The sequence below is a fragment of the Bacillus rossius genome, chromosome 14, assembly GCF_032445375.1.
Source record: "Bacillus rossius redtenbacheri isolate Brsri chromosome 14, Brsri_v3, whole genome shotgun sequence".
Lineage (NCBI taxonomy): Eukaryota > Metazoa > Arthropoda > Insecta > Phasmatodea > Bacillidae > Bacillus > Bacillus rossius.
In genome coordinates, this window is record NC_086341.1 from 15,685,888 (window position 1) to 15,700,242 (window position 14,355).

The 14,355-nt window shown below is 35.7% G+C and overlaps 1 protein-coding gene across 1 annotated transcript; it reads right to left on the bottom strand.

Moving 5' to 3' along the window:
- Positions 1–1,110: 1,110 nt before the first annotated feature.
- LOC134539006 (zinc finger protein 37-like) lies at positions 1,111–14,336 on the bottom strand. The gene is made up of 9 exons (XM_063380670.1): positions 14,211–14,336; positions 13,294–13,848; positions 10,503–10,778; positions 9,122–9,305; positions 8,655–8,722; positions 5,994–6,134; positions 5,258–5,377; positions 4,211–4,345; positions 1,111–3,334 (listed from the first exon to the last, which is right to left on the bottom strand). Exons 1-9 carry the CDS (start codon positions 14,248–14,250, stop codon positions 2,463–2,465), a joined length of 2,391 nt encoding a protein of 796 aa, XP_063236740.1. The 5' UTR covers positions 14,251–14,336; the 3' UTR covers positions 1,111–2,462.
- Between the last annotated feature and the right edge of the window lie 19 nt (positions 14,337–14,355).

Below are 14,355 nucleotides of genomic sequence, written 5' to 3' on the forward strand. Positions count from 1 at the left end.
AAATTTTGCAGGTCTCTAATGATGAAGAATAAATGAATGTATGTACTGACCTTAACATCTCGTCGACACTAAAGACATTGGAGATGATGAGTTGAGAAGTGATGACATGAGAATGGAACACTGACAATGCTTGGGTGGGGGGAACGGACAGTACCCTGAGAAAACCCACCCCGTTCACGGCAACGTATGTCATATTTTCCACTTGCAAAATATTACGGATTCGACCTCACCGGGAACCTATCTCAGATCGCCTCGGTCTTATGCGAGAGAAATTACCACTTGTCAAAAATTAATTAAAACTTTGCTTAACCTACCACAATATTAATTAAATACAGTGAACAGTTGGTAACATGGATGAAAACAAGTGATGAAAATATTACATTTAATTACTTACTAGTAGATTTTTTTTAGAAGTTATACTTCTTTAGGCGTGTTATGAAAAAAAATGGAGAGTGAATTTTTACAATGTGCGCACGCCATGAAATGAAATTTTCACAGGATGGAAAATTATATATGTACAGTACTTTTAAATTTAATCCTTTAGTGATTGATATTGAATACTGGTTCATATCATTTAAAACATTTATTTATTGTGAATATTAGTGATTAGAAATTGTGTTTATGTACCTTTTCAAGGATATGTTCGAGTGTATTTATATAAATGAAGTTAGGTTATACTTCTTTGGACAAGTTATGAAAAAAATTATGAGAATTACTTTCTTCGATGCATGCTACGCATGCAACAAAAATAGACAGGATGTAAAAGGCTATGTAAAAATTTTAATGTGCTTTTAAAACATATATGTATATACTATACTTTATTGATTAATATTGAATACACATCCATATAATTAAAAACATTTATTTATTGTAAATATAAGTGATAGAAATTGTGTTTATAAACTGTTTCAAATGTATTTATACATGTAAAGTTAGGTTTCAGTATGTATAGTTTATTTGCATTATAAATTATCATATCTTTTAATTACTTAACAAATACATAAAATTTATTATTTTAAAAATTTTTCCACCATATTTATTGATTTTCATTATTAATTAAAATTAATCTTGATTATTTTACTAAATTAAATAATTAATTTTGTACACATGTTTATATTTATATTGAATATTGAGTATTTATTTATATGTATTTTTTAATTATATAGAATTTATACTTTACCAACTGTATTTATTATATCACTTAAATCCTTACATTATTTTATTTTTATTAATTATTTGCATGCAAAATTTAATTAGTTTTTTTTTTATTATGACAAGTAAGTATAACTTCTAACGTGTGTACGTAAGTACATGCATACATTTTATTTTTACTTACTTTGTTGCTAGAAATCTACAGTAGGAACCCAAAGCAATGTATTGACAACTATATGTAGCTTTCAGATAAATGACAAGCTTATGGCAGCTAACTTATTAGGTTTTCTCTCTTAGTAAAGAGTTGCAATGTAACCTGCATAATCAGCAACGAGATTTAATAAAACATAATACTTGGAAAAAGAAATATACAAAATTTTATAAAAGAACAGATTTTAAATTTTGAAAGAAAAAAATAATAATAATAATTTAAGTATTGCAATTGTTTGGATAAGAATGTTTTCAAATATGTACTTATTAATTATATTTCTCTCACAAGCTAGCTAAATTGTTTTTGTCTAATACACAAGGATAATGTCTCATTATGTTCTAAGAATATCAAAATATTACAGAAGTACGTACCTATTTTCTTCTATCATTTACCATAATATCTCATTGTCATTATTTAGAAGCTACAACAATAATAACAGTTTTTTTAAGTTTTTTTTTATTTAAAACTTCACAAATACGTAGAGAACTATAATGTCATTTAGAATGATATTATAAAGCTTATTTTTACTCTCATCCTACATACAGCACACATTTAAAGGCAATTTGAAACAAATATAGCTTGTAGCTTTAATACTTTCGGACTTTTAAGCAGCAAACTTTATAATAGTAAAAGAAAATAATATTTGCAGGTTGTTTTGTGGAAATGTACTTTTATCTTAGCTATTACTTGCTAGGCCTAATAGAAATACTAAACCTTAAATGTTTTGGAAAATATTTCATACTATCAGTAAAAACCTTTAACGTGTGCTGCACAAGTTTAAATTGAAGTAAAGTTGTTTTAACTGATGAAAGCATTAAATCTCTCTTAAATAATATGCAATCAAATGATATTAGATGCATCAAAACCAGGGAAACATCTTAAAGGAGTTCAATTATATGTAATTATATGTAATGCACAAAATTATTCATGCTTATTAACTGTTGGAACGTAACACCAAACTTCTAAAGAGTGTATTGCTGTACCATACTAAAAAATACTGTACTCAAGGATCATTTTAAAATTTAATTAATTTTGTGTACCTCCAAGCATTTAAATGCCATCGCTGCGCGTGAATACGTTTTAAGCCAGTCCCGACGAATCACCCGCTCTTCTCTTGCAGAAGCTCTTCCCTGTCCATCGGCATGGAGAGTAGGGACTGCACGGGAATGGCGAGTTCCGAGCCCGCGGTTTCCTGCACCGCCATCGTCGCGGCGGGGACGAACGAAGACCCGCCCCCCACCACGCCCTCCAGCACGTACTGCGCGCCGGACTGCAAGTGCTCCAGGGAGGAGTCCTGGGTGGTCACCGTCGCCAGGTACTGCCCGCAGTGGCTGGCCAGCAGGATGGACCCGGCCTGGTGCAGCGACGCCAGGACCTCCGCGCTGCCCCGCAGGCTCTCGCCGTCCTCGTCGTTCGCCGCGCCCGGGTTCTGAACGTACAGCAGCACCGGCTGGAACTGGGGCAGGCTCGACGACAGGCCCAGCACCATCTCCCCCGCCTCCGGGGGCTTCCCCTCGTCGCCGCCGCCGGTCGCCTCCCGGTCCCCCCCCTGTCCCGCGTCGCCGCCCCGCTCGGACACGTCGCCGCCGACCGTCACCACGAACGAGTCCGAAGGAACGTCGACTCCCTCCTCCTCCTCGCAATCGATCTTCGAGTCCGCGGCGGCCCGGTTCAAGATGTCGACGGCCCCGCAGTCGGCGGCGCACGCCCTGTTCTCGGCGTCGTGCTGGCGAACGTGACTCCGCAGCGAGTCCTCCCGCACGAACGACGCGTCGCAGGTCGCGCAGCGGTGGGACTTGACCAGGAACGGCTTCGAGTACGGCTCGGACTTCATCGCAGCGCAGTTGCGGGGCTGCGAGGCCGAGGAAGACACCGGAACTGCGCCGCATGCCGGGTCTTTGGAACAGCTTCTCACCTTCCTGCCGATTTTCACATCGGGGTGTTTCTTTTTCACGTGAACTTTCATGTAGCCTGAAATCACATATCATCATCATTAACTCTGCACTGCAATGCCACAACTGAAACAAGTGACCCTGAAAATTATGTACAGCTTTGTACAGCTTTGTACAGCTTTTTTCCAACCTTACACGGATCACAGCATCCTGAACCACAAATGTAATAAGGAAATTAGCAGCACTCAAATATATTTTACGCCATTTATTTCACACATTACAATGTATTTAGTAAAAGTTCTATATGATGTATCCAATTTTTTTCCCTGGATTCAGATGACTAGATCATGTATACATTGATCCTGTGGTAGATTATGCTTCCTGTTTCAAATTCAGTACATCAAATGATCCTGGACGCAACAAAAACTTGTGATATGACAATGTTTTATGATCATAAGTTGAATACGAAAGAAAAAAATTTCACATGACCTGACATAATTTGTTTGTGCTGTGATATATTAAAGTTTTTGCTTAGCCAGGATACTTCGACGAACATACTAAGTTAAAACAGCTAGTATCATGTACCACATGATCAATATACACATCATGCTATCAGGATCAAGGGATGTACATACTTGGATACATGAAAAAAAGCAATTACCTAATTTTCTCATTTTTATATATATGGTATTCACTAAAATCTTGCAGCACACCAACAGTAGTGTTACAGCACACATGCATTCAGTGGCAAAGTGGTTGGAGAAAAACTTTTAGTAAGTGAGTTGATACTACAATCATTGAATCAGGTTTCAGTAAGACAAATTATGTCATATTGAATGTTTATTAGATTCAAAATATTCTGTAGATTTGGTTATTGTTCTCACCTGATTCTCACCTGATCACAAAAAATTACCATAAGTAAATTTCTTAAGAACTGAATTACAGTACTACTTACCGTGTCTCCGGCACGTATAAGGGCAGTATTTACACACAAGCGGTTTTTCCTGAGGATGCACTTTCAATATATGATTTTTCATACTTCCTGAGGTTATACATGTATAGGAACAAATGCCACACTTCAAAATTTCATCTGCAACAAAAATGTATAGAATGCATACTTGTAAATAATATAACATTCCTTGCCTTCTTTGTGGTGACTTAAAACACAATAAGATTTTTAAAAAAAATCATTTTACTCCTGATTTTTAAAATATTTAGTTACACTTTTGAGATTAACATTATTTCAATCAGCTAATTTAATGAAACTATAATACAATTTTACAGTTTAGAAAAAAAATGGAAGAAAGAAATCAAATAATTATCAAGATATCGCAGACATGGTTTAAGTAGCTTAACTGTTTCAAAGGAATAAAATTTGTACATAATTCTATGGAAAAAAAACCTTATAAGGAAAAATAGGCTTCCTGAACAATTAAATGTTGCCAAATTTCATGAGTTTCTTTGTATAAATCCTGAAAACTATGCTAATAACACAAAATGCTAGACAGATAAAACAAAATGTAGCTGCTGATAATCTGATAAATAATTATTTATATTGATTTAAAATCAGCAAGTAAAAAAATGTGAATTCCTGAAGAAGAAAAAATGTTTTGCAAAATCAAAACAATAACTGATGAGAAAAATTTTTTTAATTAAAAAAAAATGTAGTAGTTAATTCTTTATTGCAGTATTTTGAATTTCACCATAGTATTGAATGAAAGCTCAAAATGATGTTTTATTGTTATTTTTTGTCCCAACATCTGTACAACTTAATATTTATGGTAATACACACTAATACAAGGTCATCACTAGGCCATATTTTGTATTTTGTCGAAAATTATTATTTTACCGATTGCCCTAGGTAGGAATAATAAAATTTAAAAAAAAATTCATATTCAAATCGGTTACTTCTAAGTCAAGGACAGGCAAGAATCATCTGCGAAGCTCACTAGAAACCCGATAAAACAAATCTTTTGATCCAAAAAGGTTGTTTCACACATACCTGCATGAATTTTCTCATGCTCTTTGGCTTCTCGTTTTGAAGATGCAGCAAAATCACAAGACGAACATAAAATTGTTTTACTCTCCGAGTGGTTTAAACGTATGTGAACTCGAAGATTCGCTACAAAAGACAAAAACAAAATTCACAGCATAGAACACAGATTACGTTTACAAGACTATAATTTTCCACAAATGTAACATATTAAAAACCTTTTGTGAATATAATGTCAAAAATTGATCTTGGTAAATATAAATACCATTGTGAATTTATACATTACATATAATTATTTACCACCTTCCAAATTTTAACCAAAAATATTTTCATGTTTTAACATACTCTTAAATTCACAAAGCAAGTATGTACTGGTGAATAAGTTCTTAAAAACAAAGTATCTTCAAACTCAGTTACAAATATAATTTTTGAAGTTCATGATGCAAACTAACACTTACCAACTACATATGCACTAGGTTTGCAGATTTTTCATCTTGAATCACAGCATAAAATGATCCGTCATGTCAATAAATCACAAAACATTAAAAAAAACAATGAACGTCAAAAATTATTTTCATGTTTGTGGTTTATGGAAGTAAAAAATGGCACGGTTATCCATAAACCGGATAATCGGGAGTCTATTGTAAAAGATAGTTGATGCTATTTTAGTATTTAAGGATTTTATTTATCAAATCATACTAATTTTGCATTTTACCTTTAATGACACATTCCCGTCAAGACTTACATTTTATGGCACAGTGGTAACTGCAAAATTCACAGGAAAATGGCTTTTCTCCAGTGTGCATGCGAATGTGCCTCTTAAGATCCGAGCTTGTTTTGAACGCTGACGGGCAGTTCTCGTAACTACAGACAAAAGGGTTGTCTCCTGCAAAAAAAAAATTTAATATAATATAAAAATTAACCAAATTTTCAAGGCTTATTATATGCAATTCACACACTGCTCACAAACAACAAAAGCATAAAGGTTCATATTTGACATTAGCAAAAATAAATACGGGCATATTCTGTGCTGGTAACAAAGTCATATTTCATTAAGTATACAAAAAAGAATGTAAATTTTCATAGTATCAACTGTAAGTATTATAAAGTGTTGGTTCAATGTCAAAATTAAAGAGCAACTCAAACAGTTTTAAATAAGCGCATGCATGAGTACTGCTTTGTTGTTTTCTCGCTTGCAGCGCCACCTACGCAAAATGGCAACTCCTGAGAGTAAAATGTTTTGTGTTCTGCAATTTGCTAAGAGTAAATCTGTAATTTTGGTTCAATATGCATTCCCCATTGGATTCTCTTTGTAAGAGAGTGGTTGAACGTCGAAATCCCTGGCCGTTGGATTGGTCGTAATGGACGAGACAGAGCTCTTTATCGTTTGCCTCCATGTTCACCTGACATGACGCCATGCAATTTTTTTCCTTTGAGGCTTTATAAAATATTGTGTCTATGTTCCGCCGCTACCTAATGATGTGCCAGAGTTGAAACACAGAACTGAAGAGGACATTGCTTCCATTGCTCTGGATTTGTTAACCAAAAAGTGGGAAGAATTTGACTTTAGGTTAACAAAAACTAGGTTAGTTTACCTTCAATTTGATTTATGATTTGTGGTAAATAGTCTAAACTTAAATGTTACACTATAAAATTGAAACTGGAACATTATTTTATGGAGACACTTTATTATAGACATATCCTAAGGTACAGTACAGTAAAAGAAATACAATTGAAGTATACACTGAATGTCTGTCAGAATGGAAAATTACATTGCAGTCATAAGACCTTACTGGACTTGCATTAGAGAATCCAAGTTCAAATCCCAGTCCTACCAACCTGATTTTGGTTTTTCATTGTTGCTCGAAATCTCTCTGGCCAAATACAGGTATGGTTCCCTACAATATGAAATGGGCTGGCAGATTCCTTAAAATTCCTGAATTGAGTCGAATGCTACCATTCCTAACAACCTCGCTGTCTACAAGATTATAAGCACAAATTAAAATTAAAAAAAATTAAAAATTTAGTACATATGTACCATATTTACCCAAACATAATGTGACTCTGAATACATATAATGTGACCCCAAATGTTTTGATTATGAGTTTTTGAAAAAGACTTTATGGATTGGAAATCACAATTCAAGTACATAGCACTTGAAAATTATTTTAATTATTAAATTTATTCCATATTTACTAGACCCTTTTTGGTGCCATTTTTGTCAGTAGAGTGATTTACATTGTGATTTATGACTGTAGTTCAAAAATAGCACGACTGTTCAGAAAGCAAAGAATGATGAATGTGGTGATATACGATGGACATCTCGGAAAGTGAAAGAGGTGGTGGTGGTGATTGGAGGGGTGGGGTGGGGGTGGGGGGGGGGGGCATCCCAGCAGCCACAGTGAAGAAAATCAGAAACAATCCTGTGACAAACTCCATCGGCATCCATCTCCTTCATCCTGCATTTCTCATTTGCCATGCCTGTACAAAGGTTCAGAAAGCACCAGACTACAATTGCTTTAAGTGATGCAGTTTACAGGCAGTGTGTGTAGTTTTTCAACTAAGTGGAGGTTCCGGAAGGTGATATTTAACAGCGGTAGTGACAAATATAGCTGTTCCCAATGGCAAGATACAAGTTTGTGATCATAATAGAACCCCCAAATTTTATTTTTTTCCCATAGTTTTGATCAAAATCATATCATTATATTAATGTAAATATGTTAATATAACAAATTCACTTTGCCACTAATCATTTTAAATAAATAACACTTACCAGGCATTCATCAAAATCTTAAAACTCAGTTTTACTTTCTTTACACAGCCCTTGTGCTTAGCCGCACAAACATATAACAGCAGGTTAAAACAAAATTATAAGCACAATGCCACTATTCTCAACATTTTGTAATCTATTCTTGTCAAGTCACCTCCAGGGGTTGGGTTGGAACCACTAAGTACTGCCTTTCCACGCGAGAGTGACTTCTACAGAGGACCCTCATGGTGAAGAAGATCAAACAAGCTGCCGAGACAAATATTGTGTTTACTGAAATAAGCAGCACACAATTTATCGTGAAATGTGTGCTGATAAACCTCTGTGCTCGGCTTATCTGAGACATGGTCGGATAACTTTTAGCTGCGCCGACCTGATTCGTTACAAAATAACTGGCAGACAGCAGCAGTACCAACAATGCTATAAGTTTCACAGAAGAAAAAAAAAGTTTATAATTTTCTATAATTTATTCCAGAATATATGCTTAGTAGAAACTTTAAAATATTGTTAAAGTTCTGTTTTGAGACTTATTCTAAACAACAAATATTTTTTGCTTATGATCTGAATGTAAAAGGTGCAAGGCTTGTTTTATAGTGCAACTCATTTGAGAAAATACCGAAGCCATGCTGTATTTATTACCTGTGTGCGTTCTCAGATGAACTGTGAGCTGGGACGAGTCCCTGGAACGATATGGACATATCTGACACCTGCGACAAGGAACATCGAGTCAAACTATGATTCCCAGCCGAAGATCAAACACTTGTATATAGCATATTTGTACGAATGTCAACATCTCCACAAGGAACGTTTACTTCTACATCGGAAAAACTCCTTTACGACATAAACTCTAAACTTAAGATTTTTTAATGTTAATTAAAGAGTTTTATTTATGTAGAATCTCATCCAAATCAAATGCATTACCAATTTACTTACATATACAAACAGTAAAAGTTAAAATAAAAAGATCATTATTAAATTATGATAAAATTTACACTGTTATCCTTAATGACAATGTGCATCAATATGTACTTTGTCCTCAAAGTTTTTATTTCCACTCTTAGCCAAAATTCCAAAAAAATGCAGAAGCAAATTAATTTGCAACTCACTTGTAAGGCCTCTCGTCGCTATGTATTCGCATGTGCTTCCGCAGACTCCCGCTGTCATTGGTCGCATACTCGCACAGCTTGCAGCGATGCGGCTTCTCGCCAGAGTGGATGCGCATGTGCACTTGCAACTTGTCCCCCCGGCTGTAGGAACGGCTGCAGATGGCGCAGTGGAATGGACGCTCACCTTAAAACATTAAGATACACAATATAAAAGTAACACAATGATACCTTAAAACATTAAGGTACACAATATAAAAGTAACACAATGATACCTTAAAACATTAAGGTACACAATATAAAAGTAACACAATGATTAACATCATTATGAAATACTTCCTAATGCTATCATCACGAAACAGTATTTCTTTTTAAGTGAGATATAAGCTGCATTTTTTAAAGTAAAATATTTATTATATAAATTTCTAAGACAAAATTAGTAAAAAAAATTTATCAGCAAGCACTTGTAATGTGGAAAGAAGGTAATATGTACAATGTGTATTATCAATCTAGAAACATGATTAATTTTCAAAATCCATTTGGTACTACCTTTCTGTTACAAACAACATATTAAAAACAATGGCAGCATATTAAAAATGGTTTAAAATAAATACGATTATACTTATATTAAATGTTCACTGGGAAAATTAGATTGATATTCAATAATCCAATAAAATCACTAATACAGCCAGGCAGTGGTCCATAATGAGGTGGACCAAAGAGACTTTACTGCCGAGTCGTATAAGTCTCGTCACCTTAAGACTCTTTGCATAATTGTGTGATATATTACGGGGCACACCAGGACGTGGCTGTTTCTGCATTAGCGAGGAGGGGTGATAACTGCGATGCTAGCTGGTGCTTCTAGCGCAGTATCACCTCTTCCCGTCATGCACAGGACAACTATGATACTTGAGGCGTAACCGTAACATTGTATGGCAGAGAAATGAAGATAAACATGTCATGCAAGGTCCTGGAGTGCTTTCAAGAATCTGCAGTGGGTTTTTTCATGTCCAAAAAAAAAAATGTTCTGAAAGCATTTTTCACTTTTCTAAAATATATAGTTAGAAAATGAAATAAGAAACCCGAACTACTCATCCGCCCTCAGCATATTCTTAAATGTTTTTTTCATAAAAAGACACCATTCGGATTTCTCTAGCAGTTACTTTTTTTTTCCAAGTTACGTGGCTTTATCTGAAGCTCTGCTCTCTGTACACACGGAGCAACACTCACCGGCAGTAGCGGATCCCGAGGGGGGGCTAAGGGGATCAAGCCCCCTCCAAAAGCATCTGGGTCCACTATTGTTTTAGTGTTTGCCCTGATAAAGCCTTGCCTCAGCTGGGTCAAGCCCCTCCCAAACCAAAATCCTGGATCCACCACTGCTCACCGGTGTGTTTCCTCATGTGGCGTATCAGGTCCTTGTAGTACAGGCTGGTGAAGTCGCAGTCGTCGACGGCGCAGTTGTGCCGCCTCTTGGGGCGCCCGGCCTGGGGCAGGAAGACGATCCCCGCGTCGCCGGGGGACACGCAGCCCCCGCCCGCCCCCGGGTCCCGCTCCTGCTTCCCGGGCCAGCCGTCGCCCTCCCCCTCCCCCGGGTCCCTCTTGACCTCGCCCTGCTCGGCCAAGACCATGTCCTCCGGCGCGTGGCTCAGCTCCAGCAACGCTGCGTCACAAGCCACGCTCAATCAACCAGCAATCACAGTCTCAAACATTCATCACATAGATAACAACCAAACAGTACGGATGTGCCAAATAAAATCCTCCAATACAATCAAATCTTCAGTATTCCAAATATTTGAAATAGAAGGAAACAAATAAAAAAAAAAAATATATTGGTGAAAATGTGGTAAATTTAAAAATTTTCCCAAGTATTACCAAGTCCTATTTCCATCACCCAATATATTTTATACTTTTGGTATGCAACCGTAAATAATATTACACTATATTTTGATTCTGGAAAATTAGTTTGTAAAATGAACATTAACTTATTTTTTTTTTTTGCCTTAAGGGTCCGGCCTAGTCAAGCCTGTATCGGTGTCAGTGAGGCCAGATTATAAGTGAGAACTCGCTGGTGCTTCTAGCGCGGTCTCTCCTCTAAGCACAAGACTCTGAGCTGGTGCGCATTCTTCTCATAGTGCATAGGACAACTGTGAGAGTTGAGTGGAAAACATAAAATTATATGGCTGAGAAATGTGGATAAATGTGTCTTGCAAGTCCCTTGAGTGTTTTCAAAAAAATTCTCTACAAGACTTTTCATGTCTCAAAATTATCCGGAAAACAGACGTTTTAGCCCTTTTCACTGTAATAAAATTACAGTTCAAAAACAAAATAGAGAAACAGTAGTACTCATTCACCCTCAACGCATTTATAATATATATATATTTTTTTAAATTGACAAAATTCTTATTTGGGCAGTTTTCAAATCGTGTGGGGTCCTTAAAGACCTAGATTCAGAGTCAAGGGAGAGATTCAAGGCACAATTTGTAATATGAATTCAAGATTTGGAGGAGACAAAAATTGAATTTGATCCATTTATATAAAATTGTGAATCACAATAATTATAAATAGTAAAAATCTAAAATAAAATAACTCCTTGAATCTAGATAGGTTAACCAATTACAAATCATATCAGAGTTTTAACTATTTTACTCAAATGTTCCTGATTGCTGCAAAGTTCTTTAATTCTAAAAAATTCTAAGTTAAGTTATAAATGACTTATGTAATCTGAATACTAAGAAATAAAAACTCTTTCCCCCCCTTCCCCTTTCCAACCCTATTGATCAAAACCTTGCAGATAAAATTTTACACTTACCTAGGCCTACATCACGGCTGCATACATTAGCAACATTTTTTTTCCTTCCTTTTTTAATATTACTTTTCAGAGTAACTAAGTAGTGATTTTATTTCATTTTCTTATAAAGATTACAAATTTAAGAAATTGAATTTGGTTCCTCATTGTATAACTGTGTCTATCTAATATTCCAAGTTTTAATTTAAACAGAACAATGGAAACTAATGCAGAGTAACTATTTATAAAATTATGTATATATCTGTATAAAGAAACAAGTTGTTGGCTAATTAATTATTTGTAAAATAAAATAAGAACATGAAAAATTACACATAAGCCCCATACAAAATGAACCAGCACTAAAATACAGGCAAATATTAACACTTCAAACAATTGATAAAAAATATCTTTAGATACCACAGTAGAATGGTATGAAATGAAAGAAAATATAAACTCTATATACCTAAAAATAAATATTTGTTTGTTTGTCCCATATGCATTCTTAAACCATTCATCCGATTGCAATGAAACTTTGCACACTGGACCTTCGAAAAATGAGGACCGTCACTACTCACTGTCTAGTTAAGGTTTCGATAAATCACCTTTATCCCTCGTTTCCACCCCTTACAAAAGAGCTTTCACACTACTTGATGAAATTTTGTTAACTTGGTATTCAAAATAAGGGGAAAATTACTGTCTATAATTGATTTCTAAAGAGGAGGCGGGTCACTGTCTACATGATATTAAAAAAAACACCCCCAATACCCTTTCCCAGTCCCTAAAACAGAGTTTTTGTTTTGTAATTTGTTATGAAGTTTAGTACACTTTGCATTCATAAAAAATAGGTGGAGAATGTCAAAAAACTACCCCCATCCCCATTTCCCAACCTTGGTATGTACTGCTAGATAAAAATGTGCTCACATTACATTCCAAATAAGAATAAAATTACTGTTCAACATATACTTAATTTAGAAAAAAATTGTAGAATTGTATCTCCCCATTTCTCTCTCTTCCCCCTCCATGAAAGTATTAGACAGTAACAGAAACGTTAAACGCGAGAACCTTGTATAAGAAGTGTAACTTCAAAAAAGTATAGTTATTCAAACAAAGAATAGTAAAATAGAAAAACGAAAACCTACCCAACAACAAAAGAAAAGAAAGTTGACCACTAAAGCAAAGAATTGAAAATGTAAAGAACTCAAGAGTCTGTTTGACAGCTGTAAGCTCCTTGGAAAACAATTTTATTTTAAAACATGGTAGTAACTTGGGAAACTTCGTCATATACCTGTATTATTCCTTAAATGTGGGCTGACATCCAGCTGCCTGATACACAAAAAATAAATCTATCAGTATTAGTAGACCTAAGCATGCTAAATAGTCTAACTCAAACCTCTAGATGGTGATGAACAAGATTGATGTGCCAGGTTATCATCTTCATTTGACAAATGGTTAGCTAACAACGTTGCAACATCTTCTTCATCCGATTGGAACTCTCTTCTCGATTGTTCCTCTCGGGCGTCACCACCACCATGAGGTTCCAGGATGATTTCTTCTGACGGGCCTATAGTTACCTGCGACACAGAGTTAGTGCCAAGCAGTCTCGTCCTCAGAATACTTTTCACGCTGCTGCCTTCGTACCGTATGCTGTCGCAAATCTGTTCGGTGCTGGCGGACGTCCTGTTGATGATCACGCCGTAAACCGGTGAACTGACGGAGGACAGCTGGGCGACTGCGGCAGCGGACGAGTTGACGACATATTGGACCGGCAGTTGCGACACGGCGTTCGACAGCTGTGTTATCTGTTTGTACGAACTGGAACACTGCGATATTTTGTGCTGAACGAACAACTCGATGTCTGAGAATGTTTCCTTGCAGCTACCGCAGATGTGCACATCTGCGGTGTTGGCCGGCAAACAGGTTTCTTGGGTACCATCAGACGGGACAGCTAAAAAAATATATATACATGTATAGGCCCAGTTATAACTGGCTGAAGTAAAGTATAATTAATAAAATTTAAAATAATTAATTAGTAAATGTTATCAACTACATACTACCTGAAATTATTTGGCAAAGTAATTTTCCTGCAAACAGTCATGCTACAATATAACAGTAATATAACTCTGAAGTCCAATGAAACAAGTTCAATACACACGTCTGACAGATCTGTGTAGTTCGTAATTTCAAAATGCACATTGCGTGTGTAAACATGAATGGGAGGCCCTAACTACGCACAAGATGGAAATGTCTCGCTAAAATCCTTCCTTAAAGACAATTTAAAAGCCAAACGATACCAAATTATTGATTTACCATATTCTGATGAATCTCTCAAGGGATCCACACCACTCATAGCTCATATATTTAACAGCAATAATTAAGAAACGACATTATTTTATACGTATGCCTACTTCTCCTCGCTCAGCTGATCACGAAAGCAATTATTTCTTTCAAAACA